The 22,561-nt window shown below is 50.6% G+C and overlaps 3 protein-coding genes across 3 annotated transcripts; 1 reads left to right on the top strand and 2 right to left on the bottom strand.

Annotated features, from left to right (window-relative positions):
• Window positions 1–3,598: 3,598 nt before the first annotated feature.
• Window positions 3,599–4,139, bottom strand: N0V96_000760 (uncharacterized protein; the record flags this gene model as incomplete). Its single annotated transcript, XM_053193255.2, has 2 exons — window positions 3,599–4,021; window positions 4,080–4,139. The coding sequence occupies 2 exons, from the start codon at window positions 4,137–4,139 to the stop codon at window positions 3,599–3,601; spliced, it is 483 nt and encodes a 160-aa protein (XP_053049373.2).
• Window positions 4,140–13,748: 9,609 nt separating this feature from the next.
• Window positions 13,749–15,008, top strand: PRB1_1 (proteinase B; the record flags this gene model as incomplete). The annotated part of the gene is made up of 2 exons (XM_053193256.2): window positions 13,749–14,060; window positions 14,115–15,008. The coding sequence occupies 2 exons, from the start codon at window positions 13,749–13,751 to the stop codon at window positions 15,006–15,008; spliced, it is 1,206 nt and encodes a 401-aa protein (XP_053049374.2).
• A 3,103-nt stretch (window positions 15,009–18,111) lies between these two features.
• On the bottom strand, window positions 18,112–19,368 carry N0V96_000758 (uncharacterized protein; the record flags this gene model as incomplete). Its single annotated transcript, XM_053193258.2, has 1 exon — window positions 18,112–19,368. One exon carries the CDS (start codon window positions 19,366–19,368, stop codon window positions 18,112–18,114), a length of 1,257 nt encoding a protein of 418 aa, XP_053049376.2.
• Between the last annotated feature and the right edge of the window lie 3,193 nt (window positions 19,369–22,561).

Genomic DNA, 22,561 nt, shown 5'->3' with positions numbered 1-22,561 from the left:
TTATTTGGGTCGAAGAAGATCTTGATAGTGCTTTGGGTACATGTAGGTACCATATCGCAGCAAAACTCAGGTTCTTCCCCGGCCATCGTCAACTGCGGGACTGGGGCCAAATTTGATGACAGTAGCTATCTTGGCGATGCCCTATTATCTTCCCCCGTACAGTAAAAAAGTGTAGCCACACATGATTTGCCGAACTTCAATAGCGTGGTTGGCCTCCTGCATTTGCCTTGCTGCTGCATCAAGGCTGCGCTGAGATTTTCACCTGGCTCTTTCACTGGCTATCCTGAGATTACCCCTCTTCAGGCATTCTGAGGAGGTGCCTTCTGTTTACGACGTATACCTCATTCATATTTCTTGCTCAGAATCATATAAATAGTCAACTTTTACCGCTCCGTTGTAGCTTCAAAAGACACCCTACATCGGCCAGTCGTCCAGCAGTTTGATTTCCCATAGAACTTTACTCTAACAGCTACTATTCACCTGAGTAAATCTTTTACGATGGCAAGCTGGTTGGAAGTTAGAACACGAACGGCTGCACCATCGTCAGCCGTCAGATGCCGATTCGATCTTAAAGGACATTGCCGCTCGGGGTCTGAGTGCCCGTTCGTTCATGAAGGGTCCAGAAATTCGCCTGGACCCGACACGGCCGACCCGGCCCTTTCGCCAATCATCTGCAAGTTCTTTGCAAGAGGCTTCTGCTCTAGAGGCGACGATTGCGCGTTCCCTCACATCTCTCAATCCGTGCCGTCTGACGAGTCTGTGCTGAAAGCTCTGGAGCCTAGTGGATTAGGAGCGGAAGACTCCCGCTCCAAGATCGCCTGCGTCTTTTTGGCAAAGGGGCATTGTAGGAATGGCATCAACTGCGCTTTTTCTCACACTGAGGTCCCAGGAGAGGCAGGGACAGTAGCAAGTGAAGTTGCGGTATGTAGAACCTTGAATTCATCAAGAAACTGCAGTGATGGTAGGTGCTGATTTCAACTACTTCTAGCCTTCCGAACCGCAAGCGAAGTGCAGGCGAGAGCTACTAGGTGCCTGGGTAGATTTTGGCTCAGGCGCATCGATCGAGAAGGTCTCGCTCTTCTCCGACTTTTCCACGGCTAGCATTCTCGACCTACCCGCTCGGAGCGATGTTGCAGCAGTATCGCGACTCCTGAGTCGATTGGAGTTCGATATTCCAAGTACCACCGTTCGCGTAAGACCACAAGGCTTAGGGGGCTTGATGTGCGCTATTATCCGAGTAGAAGACCCTGGCTTTGCGCAATCTCTCTACGAAAGGTTCAGGGATCCTGATATTGAAGAGGTATCTGGAATGCCCGGATTGAAGGCTGAGGTGCACAAGCCCCTAAATCTCAATACCAACAAGGGATTTACCCACAGGGTGAATCGCAAGAAAGTTACTTGCTCCTGGCACAAACCGAAGCAACTGGCTTGCTTGACATTTGGCTCCGCTTCTGTGGAAAGTGAAGTCCGCAGCAACTTTGGGACTGGGGTTTACACTGTGCTGGGAGCGAAGGTTTCTTGTGCTCCAAGGTCGGACGCACTACATCATCGACGGGGGAGCAGCTTGGGAGTGCGATACGCAGCAGAATCGTCACCGAAATTGAAGCTATACGTTCCACCGCAAGCTACGAAGGGCGACATTGTCAGCAAGATCCCTCAAAGACTGCGGCCCGCGGGTGTGAAGCTTGAGGGACTGCAGGACCTGGACAACACCAAGGGCGAGGTCGACATGATTGAAGCTTTACTCGTGGCCATTGGACCATTAGAGATGAGACTCACAGCGAATGCAAATTCCGATGGCAAACGAGTCAAGGCGATGGCTCGTTTTCAAGACGAGGTAGACGCCATGACCGCGGTTAGGTTGCTCAACTCTAAACCCTTGCCATTCAACAAGGACGACAAACTCAGTATCAGTAGACTTCATTCTGCAACCTACAAGGTCGCGAATCCTATCTTCAGCGCGATTCTCCTAGACTTCGAGAAAACTGCTCAGACTTTCCGCTCGAAACGAGTCACTTTCAAAAGATTCCCACCAGCAAATGGTTACGTCACATTAAGACTCGAGAGTGAAAGGGAAGTCGATCTAGCTGCAGCTGAGACTCAAGTAGACAAGCTCCTCGAAGGACGATTAGTGTACGATGCTCAAGGCAAGAAGCCCCTCTGGAGTCCATCCTTCAACAACAAACCATTGGCGAATCGACGGCTTCGGCCCATCGAGGAACAGCATAAAGTGGCGTTCCAGTGCGCTCCGTCCAAAGCCGAGATTCACGTCTTTGGCTCCCTCGAAGCCTCGCAGAGAGCTTGCGATGCATTACTACAGTCTTTCAGCGACAATCCTTCCACAATCCACTACATACCGTTGACCTCTGAGAGTCTACACTGGACATTCAGAGGAGGATTCAAGGCTATCTGCGACATTCTGGGTCAAGAAGCTGTATCCCTCAACATTCTTGCGACACCCAGGAGATTGGAGATCATCGGCCCGCGAGCTTCTTTTGACACGGCTATAGATATCTTGGCCAAAGGACGGTTACCTCAGGAGAATTTCAAAACCACAATAGCCGAGGAGTGCTGCCCGGTTTGTTGGACAACGGCTGAGAACCCACTGAAAGTCAATTGTGGACATGTGTACTGCCGCGATTGTTTCGACAACTTCTGCCAATCGACCGTCGGTAACGGAGAACCGGGCATTTGCTGTCTGGCCGACGAAGGTGCTTGTAATGCCTTGTTCTCACTCCAGGAGCTACAAGACTGCCTGTCATCACTCACCTTCGAAGAGCTTCTTGCTTCCGCGGTGATCAGTCATGTCAAAAGTCGCCCAGACGAGTTTCGCTGGTGTCCAACCCCAGACTGCCAAACCATATACAGACCGACATTGCAGGGAACGCCAAAAGTTTTCAGCTGTCGAGGTTGCTCGAAAACCATTTGCACATCATGTAATATCGACCACCGTGGAAAGACTTGCGCTGAACACAAATACATCACTTCAGGAGCAGCTGCGGATGCTGATAGGATGTTCGACAAAGCCAAGAAGAAGCTAGGGATCAAAGACTGTCCTAGATGCAAAACCTCGATTCAAAAGTCGGACGGCTGCAATCACATGACTTGCAGCGCTTGCAAAGCACACATCTGCTGGGTTTGTCTGGAGGCATTCAATGATTCGAAGCCTTGCTATGATCACATGAACAGAGCACACGGGGGAATCTTCACAGGTGATGCGCTGTACGAGGCATGAGCTTGAGACAAGAAAAAGAAGCCTGACATGGGAAGCGAATTCAGTAATTTGTCGCGTACACAGGAAATTCTTTCCACGAACATGGCAAGCATTTGCTACCATGGAGCTGTTAGCATGACTTCTCCTTTCTTGTGTTGTTAATCTAGTCTTTTGCTGTCTAGGACAACACGAAATGAATGCAGAGCCTTGATCGTTTTTGGAAAGGCTTGTAAAAAGGTACCTCACGTCATTGAGCACGTCACGTAAGATCAAAAAAAATGCCAAGAAACGCTTTGTCTATTTTGATATTTTCTAGCCTCACTATTGCTTACTTCCAGGGAAACATGTAGTTTGTGAGTTCCTTGTCGAAAGCCCGTGGAGGATTTAGCAGACGGGAACCTTGATGACCTGGCCGACCTGGAGGCTCTCGGGGACGACGCCGGGGTTGGCACCAGTCAGGGAGTCGGTGGTGATGCCAAGGCTCTGGGCGACAACGAAGAAGGTGTCACCAGACTTGATGGTGTAGGTGGCAGCACCTCCGGTGACGCAGGTAGCGGTGCCGGAAGGCTTGATGCAGGAGGTGTTGTCGGGCACGCAGACGTCGACGGGGACGAGGAGGACCTGGCCAGCGTAGATAACGTTGGGGTCAGCGAGCTTGTTCTGCCACGCGATGTCGCAGATACCGGAGTTGTAGCGCTGAGCGATGATGGTCAAGGTCTGGCCGGCCTTGACGGTGGTCTTGTGGAAGTTGCCGAGCTTGCCGCAGGTGGCGGAGGGAGCGGCGGCAGCGGTGGTGGAGGTGGCAGTCTATGAGTTCGTGTTAGTTGGTGTCTTTAAGTCAAGCCCAACTCTGTAGGTCACTTACGGGAAGAGCCGCAGCGAAGCTGGCAGCAGCGGCGATGACGGTGAAGATGGAGAACTGCATTTTGGCGGTTGAAGGCGATTAGGTAAGAGATTATTGGTGATTATTCGTGTTAGAAAGAGTGGACAGACTTAGAAAGTCAAAGAGGTAGGCAGGCTTGTGAAAGAGTGACAAAGTGGGTTGGTGAGAGGAAGGCAAGACAGAAAGATGGAAAGCGACGATCACGGCCTAAATACAAGTTCACCTAAAGCACTGAGACAGAATACGAACGGTTGAACGGTTGGCGAATAACACCCGAAAACGCCGAGTCCCAACCAGATGGTACGAATTCAGAGATGGTCTCATCAATTAAGATTTCTCATTGTTCGCCGGTTCCCGAGTTCATCGCATGTAGGAAATGAGCTTCATTCTCACTTGTGGGGGCCATCGTCCTGTGGCTAATCACCGCGAACCTTAGCTTAGGGAATTGGCTTTTGACTTGACTGAACTTTGACTCTAGAAGCCTTATCCCTGTAAGGCGGACTGAACATGTGCACCCAGCGAGTCATTCGTCACGATGTGAGAAAGTTAATTATACAACGTTATGATTATGAGCTTCAATCTCTCTTTGATTTCAATGCTAAGGAAACGACTGCATCACATCTTGATCGAACATTTGGCTATCCCAATGCGCATCAATGGATATGGAAGACATGTTGCGGATCAATTGAATGGTTGGAGCTATTACATGGTCACAAGATCTCGGACTTTGTAAGCGGCGCTCGTGGCTCGAATTGCCACGTTGTTTATCCTCACGCCGACCCACAGGGTTGCTGACTTTATCAGCGGATATCCGTACAAGAGTCTTTTTCTAGCAGGGGCCAGATCACATTCATTGGCTACGCGGTTTGACCGGCTTGCCTGAGGACAACGGGATGACGGCCTTGCTTTATTGAGTCACTGACTCGGCGGCAAAAGGCTTGTTCTTTCCCGCGCGCCAGGATTGAGCACTAGTCGCCTCGACCGGTGACCGAAATCTAACGAGAATAGGTGCGTTGCGAGTAGTCGGCTCGTGAGCTGTTACAAAGACAATCTGTCTGAACTCAAAGCCGGCTCAATTCTCATAGAGCAAGGCTTAGTAGTCTTAAACTTCATGTCACTGTCCGCGCGGCGCGCGGTGTGGGCCCCGGTCAATATTATTTGGCGCTAGTTCCGATTTTGCCTGAAGAATCGGCGAGTTTATTGCTCCTGCTTGTGGAGAGAAAGACGAGGCGAGCTTGGGTCAGGATATTAAGTTTCTGCCCTGGGCATCTGACCGGGAGAAGCACGGCTTCTTTTCTCCCAGCTTGAAAGAATAAAATTGGACGGCAACGCCGATGTCGCGCAACTGCTCATGCATTCTGAAATGAATTTGGGGCTGGCAAAGCAACTGATAAACGGGACAACTAGTACAAAATTGGCAACTCTTCACTTTGTATGATCACCTTCCGTAAACAGGAATCTGTCAGTCTCAGACCACACACCTTGGATACGACATCTTTCAGCGTCGCGAAGTTGGAGAGACGTAGAAAATGCGGTGAGGTTGTTTGGAGTTGACTCGGCGTTTTCAAGGCGGAAGATATCGGGCTGGAGTATGATGTTTACTGGTCTCGGGGGCTCTCCTAACAAAATCAGGCCATAGCAGCATTGTTCTTCTTAGATGGAACTTGGAAGTAGTCTTGCGTGGACGAGGAGAATCTCAATGGCTCAGGAGGGTTTTCTTGATATTTGTACATGCAGCTACCATGCACCATATCCCTATAAGGCTAAAAGGTCATCATATTCCGAGCCCTACACGTATGGTTGCATCGAAGTCTTGGGGTCAGTCTGGGGTAGTATCAAAACACTCTTGGCAAACGTCAAGCTTGTGCCATTGGCGTCACCCTGTGATTAACAGCAATCTTTCTTGACTGGGCACCCAACATTTGACCAAATCACTCTCGAACACACCGACATATTCGTATTAGTATGGGTCCAGGTGACTAAGGCAATTTGGATCTTTGTTCCGGGCTATCTAAACCACTCTAGAGTCTACAATATTATTTTGTCGTCATCGCCTACAAGTTATAATATGCTAGAAGACATCTGCTCGATCCCACACATTTCTAAGCCACCCCGTACGATACTGCAAAAGGGACCTCTTCAAAAGCTGAACGCGGTCTCGGTCCCAGTACAAAAAGCCGAGTTGCCTCCACACTTCAACGGTGGCTTTCACTCGGTCCAACCGCGTGCTATCTATGCCCACGTGGTCTGGTGAATTTCGCAGCAACTCTGAGCCCCACCGACGGCAATCTAAACCATCGTGTGCATCGACCCAAGCAAAAGAAGGCTCAGGTTTCGAGTCATCAGTGGTGATCGCTGGTAGTCTTCTTTCGTAGCCGTATATCACATCTCGCAGGCGTCTGATCTCATACTCGTGGGATAAGAGCGTGTGAAGAGTCAAATCCAACTGTGAGGATACCACTGGAAAGTACTCCAGCATGTAGTTGCTGGGTACTTGGTGACCTCCTCTGAGAATTTGGTGATCCGAAATGCACTTTAACTCTGTCAATGCAGAGGCAAAGATCTTGGTGTTTTCCTGGCCCATATTGAGCCCACCTCGTAATACCTGTCGAAATGTCGTAATATCGTAAAATACATGTGCATTTTGCGTATCAAGCTCTACTGGGTTTTGCTGCGAGACGAGGAACTGGTGTAGCTTGCCTGCAAAGTCGTGTATTCCAGCGATTTGCTCTATCTGGCAAGGTGTGAAGCATTGATTCAAAATTGTTCGTACTTCCATCGTCGTTTCTTCACTCACGCGGTCCCGACAAACTTGTGTAAGCAATTGATACCGCAAGCAAGCGAGTACGAGACGGTCTTCTTCATCTTTCGTGAGTGACTTGGCTGCCTCTGAGTCTACAGTCCATAATTGCTGTCGTTGAACTTCCGCGTACAGAGTGACAAAACTCCGAGCCACAAAGTCGCATCGCGTAGCCTCAATCAAATGGTCGGCCGATATGGATGATATGTCTGCTGTGTCTGCGCAGAGATTTTCGCGGAAAATCGCGTACAGCTTGGTGGCGCTCACCATGTCCCTTGCATAATTGTCACCAGATTGGCCGAATCTTGGGATAACTGCAAGTGCCACGGCATCTTGGAGAATTGGAGCAGCATCGCGGTCGACAATCTGTCTGATGACGCGCCGTCGTTCCGCTATGAAGAATCTCCGCAGCGACGGGGACGCATTGACGACCGTATTCAAATCGCTCAAAGACTCGAGGAAGGAAATGATTCCGAGTAGTATATCTGCAGGCAGATTTTCGAAAGCACTTGGCGGTGAGTAGTTGATCATGTTGCCGAAATTGAGTTGAATACTTGGTGAGGCCAAGTCGCATGTAACTTTTCGCGGTCGGAAACTTACGGCTGTTCCTTTGTTCTGGCGCGGATGTGAATTATCCGAAGAGCCGAAAACATCTTATCAATGCACGTGCTACGAATTCGCGGGCTAGACAATCAAGCATCAAAGCCGGGCTAACGCGTTTCACGTTGTTTGTAGTTTGCAAGATATCCACAAAAACCATGAGTGATAACGAGTGAGAAAAGCATTGGTATCATTTTAAATACGGACTGGTTTGCGAATTTCTACTTTTTTTTGCACTATTCCAGCCTCCCAACGAAAATCAAACCGGAGTGGGCGTGCAGTTATTATAATCTACACCTGATTATTTTTTTGTTCTAGTATTTAGGGGCTAAAGGTCTTCTATATATATTAACAAATATGATAATCAATGTGGAAAAGCTTAAACGCTCATGGTGGATGTTCAGAACCATGTCATGACGATTGAATGGCATTCTTAATTCTAGGAATTGTAGCTCCCAAATGCTAGTCCTCAACCCGTTTAGTCCTTGTTACAATCAGATCCGACATGAAGCAATACGATGGGATCGGATGTATTTCGTATAAGCCAAGGAGTAGCATGATTAGGATGTGAGAACCAGAGTTTGTGTACTCATGGACTTCACATGCTCGAAAATTTTGCATCAGTGATTCTTTTGCCGGAATAGTCCAAAGTGCCACACGAATTCCTTGTTGAATCGGCCAGTTTTGCCACGGGGTAGTGAACAATCATGATTGCAGCATCGCTCATGATTCATATCGTGTCATAAGCTATATGGCAAACTCTGCTGATTCACTTCAAAGTCACTCTGCCATGCAGGGATAATTGTTGTACAACATAAGATAGGTGCCGCTTGCAATCAGAACCCAGTGGGCTGAATCATATAAGCAGGTCAAGCTCTGTGTGTGAGGTCACGAATCGATGTCGTTCAACAGACTAGTCTACGTGATGACCAATTTCACACATTCACTGAAGCCAGCCAGTCACTACCAACCTGAAACAAAAGATGTATAAGTAACCATCATTTTTGCACAGTTGCCTCAATAGACAAAACCTGATTGAAAATGCTACAAATCGATACATATATCTACTATCTGCTGAGCCCAGACGACACAAACAACACTCCCATCAACGTCAGAAACAATAAGGTAGGAAAGCCACAAAGCTTCAGTTCATACTCAACCTGAATCATGTGCCACAAATACTATTTTACTGGCGAGGCCGAGTGCATGCACTTGAGCGTATGCTTTCGAGACGAGCAATGTCAACGTGTCAGGGATGGAGCGAGACCATGCCCTCGAAACACATGGGTTCACCAGTGGATCAACGGCGTTATCCCGGTCGAGGGCTTTTGTCGCGATTGCCGCGGAGAAGGACTGGAAGGAAAGGATGTCGTTGAGAGACCAGAGCAAGGTCATAGACAGCGGCGAAGACGACGAGAGCATCGACAGGAGGAGCCTGAGCTGTCTGATGAAATGGAGGGAGTTTGAGAAAATGGGAGTTGACTAGTGATGGTAGCTGTGATGTTGAGGCTGTCAAAACTTACTTTCAGCGTTGCTCAAAAAGGCAGGTATGGCAAGCTGAACAATATCCAAGACAGACTGATAGCGTCTCGTCATAACTTTCGGAGATGGCGAGTGGTCTCTTCTGGGTCATTTGCCTGCGTGAGAGGGTGAAGTTTAGGAAGGCGGTTGTTAGCCATCATACGTCGGCTGCATGCCGAGACATTGGAGTGCCAGAGGCGCGTCGCCCGCTCGCCTTATAGAGCAGGTGGCGAGGCTTCAGCTGGGCGGCACGCCGTCGGCGTAGCTACCTTGCGGAGTGACACGCTGGGGCTGGAAGTGCGGCGGAGGGGTCTCGATTGGGTGTTACGGCGAGCTCGGCCGGATCGAGCTCCGGATCCTCAACGTTGCACTGTTTCCCAAGTCGGGGATCTTGGAAGTGTCTGGATACTAAAGGTAAGGCCAGGTCTTGGCGGCATCTGGGGCATATCGAAACCGTGCATATGTCCGAAGTCTCAGGCCATCAAGCTTGATGCCACCGGAGCATAGGATTGTGCGACTATGTCGTGACCATCATCGTATCGAGGTAGGACGTCCTGGATTCGATAGAACCCGATAGTATGTGATGTGATCCGGGACCCGAGTCACGAGTGTCCTAAGGCTACTCGTCGTTCATGACGGCGTTTCCAAGTGACCGTCGTGAAAGGAAGGTGAGGAAACCACACCACCAGCTGTTTGTCTTGGCAAAAGTGATCTTGCAGCAGTAAAGCGGTAGTGCTGAAGAATCCTGGCAGAGATGGGAGCCAAGCATTTGTAGGTTCTTGGAATGCCGGTGGTTCCTGGCTGGGGTTGTCGAGTGTGGCAGGTCGGTAGAAGCGGGGAGGCTAGAACAGGTTCTGTAGAGGATGCCACCATAGTTTTGCAAGAAATCGTGACTGCGGCTCGAAGGAGATGCCTAAACTGCCTTCCAGAAGGCAACTAGCTTTGAACCTTCCCAGTTTGTCCGCTTCAGAGCCGCACCTTGATGGTCACCTCCCCCTTTCAGCAAGCGATGCCATCGTGGGAATTTTGGTGGCGGAGGTTGGGCAGTAGCCTAACGCATGGCCCAACGGCGAGCACACTCGCAGTGTGTTGTGTGACATGACTATTTCGGTCAAGGCTGTTGTTGTAGCTCTCGAGCTATTGAATGACTGCAGGCAGGGGTCAGTGCTGCACAGCCTGTGATTGTGTCTGAGTATATTGTCAATCGCCGTGGAGCACTTGAGGTCCATCTATTTCTGCCTATGATGAAGATCAATCGATGCTCCGTACGCAATAATCAGATGGAAGGGTTCTTGATCCATCACCCCACATCAGACAAGATCTCGGCAGCGGCACCGAACCTAGGATACTGTTGCTCTGCCGCGGCCAGACTCGGGGATGACAGGGGTGGTGTAAATACAGAGGCTTGAGACTCCGTTGTCATACACGAATGCCTTGAGTCGATGTAGCGCCCGAATTTCTCGTGGTTTGTACTATTGCCTTTGATCCCGTCTTGGCTGGCCTGCAGGACAGGACGAGTCTGGAAGGACGTTTGAAGAGCGTAGTGCTGGCTGATTTCCAGGGCCAAGAAGGTTTCCGCGGCTGGAGATTCCGTAGCATTGAACGGCAAAAACGACCAACTTGGGCACGCCGCAAGCTTGATCACGAACGGAGATCATGGGGCTGGAGTCTGGATCACTCGAGAGCTTGCTTCCCGCTTCTTGCTTGCTGAATTGTGCAAGACTTCTGAGTCCTGACTGACTGGAAAGAGAGGCAAAGGCCAGAGGTGACATTCGGGGAGTTGCCATCCCACCATCTCCGCTCCGAGAGGGCAGGGGCATTGGATCATGTCAGCATCGCTAAAGCAGAAGGACCCACTACCTTATCACGTTATCGGTGCCATGGGAAGACGCTCGGATCATTGGCTGCACCTACTACGGCTTGAGCCCCCACTTGCCGGCGGGAATTTCGGAGAGGCCCGCGTAAGGTGGGTACCTCAAGAGTACGTACTTCAGTACGTATCTCACAGCATGTGATACGGGGCTGTTACCGCTTCTAAGTACCTACCTTAGGTATCTTATCTCTTGCCGCCTGGGACTCCTCTCTTTTCTTCCATTTCATAATGTCACCGATCCACGGATATACTTCTTCAATTTTGGTAGCAATTATCCAATGTTCGAGATATCTTGCCGAGCCACAGAATCATGTGGCGTTCCCACTGCCAAGGATGCGGGGTTCCACGACTCGTGAAGGCTTGGACAGATGTCTCGGCCAACCCTATTCTGAGCTCTCCTTCGAACAAAGGTGCGGGTGGCTGCTGACGGCGTACATACAGGTGTTCGTCCTTTCAGGGATCTTGATCAGGAACCAGGGGTCTCCAACCAGTCTGTCCATTCAGAAGCCTAGAACACCCACAGCGAACACTTCACTTGCTCATCCAAGTACGGACGCGCTGATATGCGCTGATAATTGCGTGAAGGTCCAAAATCCCTGGCAAGGACCTTTGGGAAGCCCAGCACAGGCCAACCTCTGCCGAGATATGCTGTAGACCAACCGGCTTATCTCAATATCCCAAAAGACCCTCCTCCGACCGAAAGAGGATCAGAGCTCTCAAGGGCAAGACAGCTTTGCTTGCGTGAGAAAGCTGCGCCCTTTGTTACGTGCTCAAAGCCTCAGTCAAGCTCGGGAGCTCTGGCCTTCAAGTGAGGGGCTCCGATGAGCTGCCTCAGGGATCTTCTGTTGCGCATGGTCTTTCCCCTCATATCCAGAGTCTCCACAGGAGCTCTGATCCTTGACATTCACGTCTTTCTGCGTTGGCTCCCTGGCTCTGTTTGCATTTTGCATGCAGTAAACAAGAATATGCGTCCAAGTCCACTCACCGCAATTAGGATAGGGCGCAACAGATGGTTCTATGCACATGCATTAGACAACGGCCCATACATTGCTCACTTGTTGCAGTTGGCTCTTAAGAGCCATGGCAGTAGGTAGACGCGGACGTCTACACGAAATTCCGTCTCGGAAGTACTCTTCGACGGGCCACAGACAACCAGCTGCGGGCGTATGCTGGCGCCAATATATCCGCCCTCGGCCGCCGCATGCGATCCACCGTCGTGCAACGGCCACTTCGCTCTGAAATCAACGATGGGAATGCAGAAATTCACTCATCGGTGACACTTATCACGACTAATTCGCCATTTGCTACTTATCCTCCATCATTCTCTCCTGGGGTGCATTTTGGCAGCCCCCAATTCCCCCAGAACTTGTCTTCCCACCCCGATCGCCGACTGTCACGCTCCACGGCCAACTGCCGGATTAGGAAGGCGAGATATCTCACCTGGGGTAACATCGCCTTGACGCACGAGGATCAACCCTCCTCCGACGAACCAGAGCTTCGCCATGGCCTGCGATATCGTCTGCCACCCCGGACCCCCGATGCATCCATTTGAAGTTCAAGCCCTGTTTAGATATGGAGATGGGGAGCAAAAATGAAGGTGGTCCAGGATCCCATAGGTTGGAACTTTGGGGTTTGAGTGGGCGCTGAGGCCATCAACATCACCAACACCGACATTCACAACCTGCAAAGCGACCTTATACGCATCAGCTGCCATTATTTCGGGTCCTTAGGCTTTTTGTCTAGCATCAGGACAGAAAGGATGTCGTTTCTCGACCACCTTACAGGGGTTAGGCGCGAGAGCTCGGGAGTCCACAGCATCCTGAATTTATGCATAAAAAAGCCTTGGCACTGCCGTTCCGAGGACCGTACCGGACTCAGGACTGGACGTTGAGGTAAATTGCTAATTGCAATTAGTGTTCAGCAACTCGATCTTATTGGTGGCTTCTGCCTCAGATGACTCTCGCCTTGTATTGCTCGAAGGATGGGTATTGGAAGACCACTCCAATGGACCTTGCAAATGCTGCTGTTGTCACTGCTGCATCTCCGTTTAACAGCGGTACTCACAGAAGTTGTTTATCGAGGCTCTATCCGCTTCTCTTCCGTGCCCGCGGGACGCGTATCTCTACTGTGCGGTTTGATCCGAGGAATGTTTGCTTGTCGTCTTGTAAGTTTTGGTATCATTCAAAGCTTACTGGTTGTATCTAACCAGGTGACGACAGAGGGCTTGAGATGCCTGCAAAAGCTGTCTACCGCCCAATATCCAAAGTCACTTGCGACCATCTGATAGCTCTGTTGCATTGCCAAGCCGGCCTAGCATGCCTCCTCTCTCACCCAGCTTGCTGCATCACCAATATCGCCGTCAATCAACTTCCTATTTTTGATTTTGTCGCACAAGCTTCAGAGATGGTTGGTTTATGTCGCCACATGGCGCCATTGGTACTCTCCTTCCCCTTTCCGAGGACCGCATCGTCTTATCGACTTGGGTTCACTTGCTGTGCAACCACCAGTGCAACTTTTGGCGACATATCCAAGTTTGACAGGTTCATCCCGACTTGGACCCTGCGGCTGTGGCTGTTTTCTGAGCAAGGGTCCGAATCATGTACGTACTGCTTCTCGAAGGGCGCCCCGGAACTCTGTCTGCAAGCAGTAATGCACCATCGAGGGCCTGGATGAGCCAGCCACTTACATGACATGCAACGGACGAACATGGAGCCTCACTCGATTTCAATGATGAGGAGGAAATCTATATAACGGCTTTCAACGACCCACGACATTCGATCTCTTTTCGCTCTTCACCCCTCATCCTCTCCTACAACCCCAACTCCAACTCCTGCATCTCGGTCTATCGACAATTACAATGGTCGGTTTCAAGCAACTCGCGCTGCTCGCAGCTGCTACCTGCGGCTTCGCTGCTCCCACTCTCAAGGAGAGAGCTGCCGAGACCATGGTTCAAACCCGGGCTGAGAACAGCTACATCATCACCCTCAAGAGCTCCGTCGGCTCCCAGGGCCTCACCTCTCACTTGAGCTGGGTCAACGATGTTCACTCCCGCAGCCTCGACAAGCGTCAGTTCACTGGCGCCGAGCGCACCTACTCCTTCAACTCTTTCCAGGGTTACTCTGGCAAGTTCGACGATGCCACCATTGAGGCTATCAAGGCCAGCCCCGAGGTAAGATTCGATTTTCTGACGTAGTTTGAGAGCCCACTTTAACACTACGAATAGGTCGCTGCCGTTGAGCGTGACGAGATCTACACCCTGAGCGCCCTTGTCACCCAGACTGGTGCTCCCTGGGGTCTCGGAACCATTTCCCACAAGACCTCCGGCTCTACCTCGTACATCTACGACAGCGCCGGCGGCACTGGCACCTTCGCCTACGTCGTCGACTCGGGCATCAACACCGCCCACACCAACTTCGGCGGCCGCGCCTCGCTCGGCTACAACGCCGCCGGTGGTGCCCACACCGACACCCTCGGCCACGGCACCCACGTTGCTGGCACCATCGGCTCCACCACCTACGGTGTCGCTAAGCTTACCTCTCTGATCTCCGTCAAGGTCTTCGTCGGCAACTCCGCCTCCACCTCTGTCATTCTCGACGGATACAACTGGGCCGTCAACGACATCACCACCAAGGGCCGCGCCGGCAAGTCCGTCATCAACATGTCCCTTGGCGGACCCGCTTCCACCGCCTGGACCACCGCCATCAACGCCGCCTACAACTCCGGCGTCACCACCGTTGTTGCTGCCGGTAACGAGGCCCAGAACGCCGCCAACGTCTCCCCCGCCAACGCTGCCAACGCCATCACCGTCGGTGCCATCACCAGCACCTGGGCCATTGCTTCCTACTCCAACTACGGAACTTCCCTGGACATCTTCGCCCCCGGCAGCTCCATCCTGTCCACCTGGTACACCTCCACCACCGCCACCAACACCATCTCCGGTACCTCCATGGCCTCCCCCCACGTCGCCGGCCTCGTCAACTACCTCCAGTCCGTCGAGGGCCTCAGCACCCCCGCCTCCATCGTCGCCCGCATCAAGGCCCTCGGTACCTCTGGCAAGATCACCGGTACCCTCAACAGCTCCCCCAACCTGGTTGCCTACAACGGCAACGGCGCGTAAGCGTTTTCTCGTCAAAACCGGCAAATTCGTCAAACCGACCGAAAGCCAGCCGCGGAGGGCGAGAAGACGTTCTGCCCTTTCTGCCGGCCAAGAGCGCTCACAGCTCGCTCACCTTTGTACATGGAGGAGTTGGGATTCCCTCATCAGAGATGAGCCGGGGAGCGCTGTTTCTTACGATGGAATGAGATGTTTATAAGACTTCACTGCCTTGGGTTTAAACCTTGGCTCTCCCATTTTTGAGATTTGCAGGTGTCATTTTGGGCATATATAGTTGATAGGACAATAAAGAGGATGCATCTGAAAGTAACATTCCAAGTTAACATTGTGGTTTGAGGCTGAATGCACATCAATTGAGGTCATCACTGCAACGGTGATCAGGGTGACAAGCTTCGTCGTCTAGACTCACACCTCTTGGCAAACGGGATCCTTACTCAATGGGGTATTAATATCAACCGCATCTAACCCGGCCGCCACAACCGGGAGAATCACAATCCTTGACCGGCATTTCTTCCTTGTAATCTCGTATTTTCAGTCTTGGCAGTCGTCATCTCTTTTACCGTATACCTTACACCGTATGGTCGTACGTATGAGTAAGTAGCTGGAGACAGATTGCGACGACTTTAATATTATCCGGAGAGGGCGGTGGGTAAGGGCTTTCGCGGGGAAATAAGGATCGTCTCCCCCAGGTCCAAGGACTCGGGGTACCCCGGAGGCCGGTACGGCGTCTTGACTCCCACACTCCCAGCATACTCCATGCCGATCGGCAGAGCGGGACCTGACACGACCAAATGTTTGGACCCCATCGATAGGACTATGGCGTAATTCATCAAATGAGCATCTTTCTGAGCTTGGCGTGGATCGGGTCGATTTGTTGGATGACTTGAGGTTTTGTGTGCGCTCATAATTGCAGCCGGGAATGTGCCTTTCTGAACACTTGTTTTGTCTTGTTCTCATTGAAATCTTTTGGGATCAGAATAAGACTTATCGTCGAATCATCTCATTAGTCAGAAGTAAGTCGCCGCTGAGTTTTGTCATCCAGTGGAAGCCGGATAATTTCGCCACGAATGGGACCATGTCAACTCATTTGTATGCATGTATTTAAAAATATCTAAAGAACATACTCTGGCACTGAAAGGCGGACAGCTTCCATGCCCGCGGAGGATCATTCAGTGACACCTACTGGTCTCTTCACTCTTCGCGGACCACCATTCCTCCATATCAGCAACTAAACCCCAGTGTATCAACCTATAGTGAGAAAATACCTCGAAACGAGTTTCAGCTGTACATTGTCCCCCTTCCCTCCTAATTCCCTCCTAATAATCTCCCAGCCGCCTTGACTCTGTCGGATGTCATCCGACATCAGCTTCAGACAGGGTGACCCTCAAACCAAACTTTCTTATATTGATAACTGCGCAAGCTAGTGACGCTATGCCTGTTGTAAAGTTGTAGAAATAATCTTTTTTTGGAGATAATGGATTGAAATTACAGCTGAGGCTTCAATGCCCCTGAGACTACTAGATTCGATGGATTTTATTCGTTCCTTCGATAATGCTTGTTAATGTCTTCAGTGCTTCTGGTGAGAATGGTGCTTTCGGTGTAAGAATCAGCACATGTGACCTTTATGATGCTTGAATTCGAATAAAATTCCGTTGTATCAAGATCTGGTTGTTTACTGCCACTTTACGAATCGCGATCGCAGCCTTTGGCTGACTGGCTTTGACTTGACAATACGCGTAACGCAAGTAACTATGTCGCTAAAGAAATCTCCCGCTTCAGTTCCTTGTCACACATACATTAAGTAAATGACTCAAACACTTCCTTAAATCCACTCCACAAAGGGTCTCTGCCGATCAAGCTATGCTTATATTGTCTTACCGGGGACACCAACAAGCATGTCAGTTCTGCGGAGTCGGACCCGTTAACGCCGGGCTGAACGTACTGATTCGGAAGGGAAATTCAATCCGGCCTCAACTGCGACTGCAGTTCCAAGCTCCACAGTGTAGGTCAATATTTCTTCAGGTGGCTCACTCGAAGGAACGTGAGCTGAGTACTAGAAAGTGAAGCAGACGAAGTTAGCTCTCATTTTCTTGCTGTGAACCAACGCGTGTCTGGCTACTGCCCTAAGTAGTAGCAGTCTGGCACGAAGAGCGCCTACAGAGTGGTCGTTCAGTAGCACTACTTTTCTTCCATTTCTATGAACCTGGTCATCTGGGGCTTTGATATTGTATGGTGGACAGCCCCGGCAGTAAGACTTTAAGTTCCGGACAACACGAGTCAATGTGAGAAGGAGGACTCTGCTGAATTATATTGGTCGATTCAGCTGTGCTGGCGACCCGGGCTTCTGGTTAGGTACGAAGCGAATGCGAGATGAGTACTATTCGGCAAACCCGATCGATTGCCAAATTTTCCAACCATCAACGACGGAGCTGTTGGCGGAGATTAAATAGAGAAGGCTCGCGCTGATGTTGAGCTTGAGTCTCACTGTAGCCTCCCATTATCCTCACACACGAGAACCTCACTTCAAGTCACTCATTCAACAAATCGTCAGCATGCTCTTCCAGCCTTCTCAAGTCTTTCTTCTCGCCCTCGGGCTTCTGTCTGCCACCGCTACCGCCGCGCCTATGGAGGTGATGGAGCCTCGTGCCGAGGTCCTCGACATCGGTGCTTGCTTCAGCTCCAAGTTCACTTGCGCCTTCCAAGGATGTTTTGCCGGATACACTTGCTCTCAGCACACCGGCGGTACTGACTACTGCTGCGTCAAGTGGGGTTGTAAGTGATTGTGTCTCATTTGTGATTCAATGGAAAAGCTAATAGGTAGTAGAAACTACTCACTCAACGTATGGCTATCAACTTTGAAGGCCCAATCAATCTTTTCGGCTATGCACGTAGTCTGGTTTTGGTTCCGACGATATGATAGAAGTAACCTTTCAAGTTAAATTATCTAGACCTGACGGAATAATTATACATTCATCGCGAAAGTGTCAGCGTCATGAACCAACCTCTCAACGGTAACACATTTGACCCAGTCAACTCTGAAGTTTGTGTCATTTTCTCATTCTGCAGTTTAAATCCCACTCCCATGCGTAACCTGTCATCAGATGATTTAAGGTCTCGCAATATCTCTGCCCGCAAGCCAGATGAACAACCAGCTTATTGAGATCATAATCTTCCTTCTCCAGCTCCTCGTCCAGCCTAGACTTCCAGAGCGCCAAGCCAACCATGCGCTCATTCCCGTCCACTCCTGCTTACCACCAATGATACCGTCGTGGCGGCCTAGGTAAGCCAAGAGTGCTCTCTGTTTGTAGTTGAAAGGTACAGGATCGGCATTCGAGTTGAGAATGGTCGTGAGATACTCGCCTTTTTGCAGAGCTACCTCAGCCAGAGTGGGTAACGATTCACCCTCAATGTCGGCAGCATCACCGAGTGCGTACACATCGTTCATTGCACTTCCATCTGGATGCAAGACGCGGAGGTACTTGTCAGTCAAGATGCGAGGCAGGCCGCTCTCTGGCTTTTTGACAGGCAGCTTCTCAACCAAAGAGCTTGCCTTATTCCCTGTAGCCCAAATCAGGAGTCCGAACGGTAATCGGCCGTCCTCTTTCGTGAAGATCGCGTCGGCTTCAACGCTTTGGATGTGTGACCCGGTCTTGATTTTGACATGCTTTCCTTGTAACGAACTCGTAGCGTACTCGCTCAAGTTTGCGTCAAACGTGGACAAGATCTTGGTCGCGACGTCGTGAATGGTGATGGTCACCTTGCCATCGAGGTGAGGAAATAGGAAACGCATGTCTTCGAACCAGAGATCCCAAAGCTCGGCAGCAGCCTCAATCCCAATAGCACCACCACCAACAATTCGAATGTTGAGATAGTCCCGTTGATCCTGCTCGCTTGTTGTGGGAAGAGACGCCTTATCGAGCATTTGGAGGATGCGCTGCTGTATCAGGCGTGCGTCGTTGGTCGTCTTCAGGAAAAGAGCATGCTCTTTTGCCCCCGGCGTTCCGAAGTCCTGAGTATCGCACCCAGGCGCTATGCAAATCTTGTCGTACTTCACTTCAAATGTGGTCGGGTCTTCGCCCGCGGTGGGTGCATCCGTCTTGCATCGCACTATCCGCTTTTCGAAGTCGATGTCTTCCGCAAAAGCCTTGTAATAGTCCATTTCCGTCCTGTGCTTCCGCCTGACCGGCTCTTCCGCAAGACGGAAGTTGAAAAGCCCGCATGCTGCGCTGGCCAGCAACGGGGTGTACTGGATTGTTCGAATTGGAGAAATGACCTTGACATCGTATTTCGTCAGGTCGACTTTTTGGGTGAGGGTGAATCCACCCCAGCCGGTGCCAATGACAACGAGGACTGGTTTCGACATGTTGAAATGTGCTGCTCTACCCACTGGATCAAACTGCAAAACTGCTCCGCCGCTCAATGCGATATTTGACCGACTTCTTATGGTTTTCTCAATCCTTGCTTCATCCGGAATGAAACTATCAACCTTACGTCACGGGCCCCAAACTGTCAGCGTGCGGCATGGCAGTTGCGGTTTCGTGGGCTCTTCGGACAGGGAACGTCATCGATTTTCGGAGACTAGGGAATGTAGCATCGCCTACCTGGGGGGAAGCTCGGAGGTTTGACACCTTGGTTCAGCAAAATATTACTGGCTGGAGCTGGCTGCCGTAGCTTGGTCCGAACCTAGACAGATGCCGGGAGATCTCCGCGTTCCACCCGGGCCCACTTCTTCGGCTGGATTGGTCCGGTCAATGATGGACGGGGTCTAGGGCTCATCTAGAAGCCAACTTTCCCAGAAATCTTGCTGCATGGGGTGCTTGTAGGTTTGTCGAGATTGCGGGGAAGGTTTCTTGTTAGCTTGGCATAGTTTTCGGGAGGACCTCTTCATTGGTGGTGATTTGGTGATTGATAAAAGTTTACAGTATAGGGTCTACAGAGCTCGTGTCTGTAGGCCTTCGTCTCCTTGGGACGGGATTGTCGGATGCATGTATTCAGCTTCTGCAAGCGATGCAACGCAGCACTCTTCCACGAAGGAGCTTAACAGGGCCACAGCAATATCTCAGCCTGTAGGCGAACGCGCAATTTGCCTGAAGGCAGCGTTGGGCTTGAGGTGCGTGATACAACGCCCTCTAGTCCGTTTTGCCAAAGATGAGGGTCAGTTGTTGACGTTACTGGCGTTTGATATTTGGAAAATTTCCCTGTTATTTTTGTAATATCTGGTTTTTGAATGCTGCTAGCACAAACGCCATGCTAAGCGAAATGAGGAAGCAACTCGCTGGCACTAAAAACAGCCGACAATTTCTCTATATAAGTCGGCTCGAGAATATTGTCGGCATGCAGATCATCTTGAGTCCAAAGAGCATGGAGTAGTTTCTTCACAGAATGAAGTTCGCGATCAGGAAGGGTTTTCTCCGCGTTAGAAACCAGATTCAAAATGCGAAGCCTTTCCTCATCGGTACGCGCTTCACATCCAAAGATGAGAAGCGGCAACGGTCTCTCACAGGTACCCATCAAAGGGAGTAGCTGTAGTCCCCGTTCAACCAGCACAGCTATGCCAGAATCCTCTCGCTCACCTTGATCTGTAGTGCGACTTAGGTACACCAGTGTTGAAAGTCGATATACTTCGGACTTCGCGGCGACCCTCTCCGACATTAGATCTGCGAGGTTGCCCGATGCTGTAATCCGTAAGCTCTCGATTTCTGCCTTGAGTGTTTTGATTTTGCATCGATATTCCTGGGTGTGGGCCTTGGGATTGTCGGATGGTAGGATTTCCGCAACCACCTCGGAGAGAAGACCTAACGGCTGAAAGAATCGCTTACTTTCCAACGATGCTTGGCCCACAATCATCGAAAGCTCAACACGGGCTTGCTTCCTCGTCTCGGGCGAAGTAAACGGTCTTGTGTCGCAAATTGCCTGACTTGGTAGTTGCGCTTTGGGTTTCCTCCAATGGCGAAGGCTGAATCGAGCCAATATCTCATGATATGATACCCACTCCAGCAACATAGGGGCGTCAGAAACCCTCCAGAACTTCTCAAGCGAGACACTTTCAATGAGTGTTCGTGAAGAACGTAGATAGCAAAGCCAATGATTCGTTGAGTGCGAGCTCTTTTGGGTCTGCCAAAATAGTGAGTGAGAATGATCCAGAATCCCAGATGTTACACAGCACAGTGTGTGATCTTGACAGAGCTTGGATTAAGGTCCGGGTATAAGAGTAGAGGAACTTACCTCAAACATGCAAAGAACCATTCCAGCTGCTACATGCTGAACAGCCTTGTGGGCTGACATGCCCTCAGTAGCTGACAAAGATAGAGCACGCAAGGCCGATATTTTCAGCTCCTCGGCACGAAATACCGGCCCATACCGATACTGTGCTGAGAAGGCAAGCAACGCATGCTGTAAGGCTTTTCCAGCATGGGAGACCTCTGACAGGGCGATCCGAAGCAACGCTTCTCCCAAGGGTTGACTGCTGAAACTTGAAAGATTCGGTCTCAGCGTCTCTCGAACTGACAAAGAGTGGGCCACCGTCAGAAATACCATTCACAAAAGAGAGGCCTGAGTCTCGGTACCTACAGAAACGGAACAGGCTTTGATCGGTGGCATTTGACCCGGACGAGGACCATGGCAGTGGATACGTCATGATAGGACGTATCATGCGCCTAGCGACAAGAAAGTTGTGTACTTCAATGTCCCACGAGGTCGCGTTGATCATATGTAATCGACCTGGAGTAATGTTGGCCCGGGGGGACGTTGCGGCTCGGCTGATAAGTGACCTCTTGCCATCACTAGCCTTTGGCCAGGACAATCGAAGTCCGTAGCCCTGGCATTTTCGGTTGGATTTAATGCAGCTCGTACATCGTGGAAATCGGCGGTCACAACTGACTTTGCGATCTGCTGAAACCGTCAATACTCAGAATGCCTATTTAAAGCTCTCTGCATAATCTGAGCGGATGTTGCAGGGCAATGCCTCTAGATAGTCTTTTTTGGTGCGCAGAACCTATAGGGTCTAGCGTACCTATGCAAGTTCCACAACGCTTCTTCGACGATGTTGCAGGGCCAGCTGTATTCCTTGGGTTTGTCATGTTTGCTGTATCATCGAGGGAATGAGATGATCCTGGATTAAGAAAGGAGAATTGATTACAGACTCATTCGCAGAAAGTTGCTTGCTGACTGGAGTTTAGATAGATCATGCAAAAGGATCAAGCTGACCACTATTCGCTTTGATTTCTAAGCGGATGAGACGGCGTTGTCTCAGGGGTCAAAGATGCACGCCATCTTAGTGCGTTGCCCCAGGGTAGACGCCAGGAAATTGCCGACTGGCGATTTCACTGGGCAAGTTTTTGCGAAGGATGCTCACCCTAGCGTCTCAAGAGGCTAGCCAATCAAATTATTACGTGGAACATAAGCACCGAAGAGCGTGGGCATCTTTTTGCGAGACAAACTGGTGGTAGTTCGCTTAGCGCCACTCTGCATGCGATTGCTTACTCATGCGACCTAGAATTCGATGATGATCAGAGAAATTCCCTTGCACGCTTCGGGCGGTTGACTACGTTTCCTTA

Source organism: Colletotrichum fioriniae (assembly GCF_027942845.1).
Source record: "Colletotrichum fioriniae strain IMI 355084 chromosome Unknown scaffold_1, whole genome shotgun sequence".
Classification (NCBI taxonomy): Eukaryota; Fungi; Ascomycota; class Sordariomycetes; order Glomerellales; family Glomerellaceae; genus Colletotrichum; species Colletotrichum fioriniae.
The sequence above is the reverse complement of the archived record's forward strand: the minus strand, read 5'-3'. Positions and strand labels throughout refer to the sequence as shown.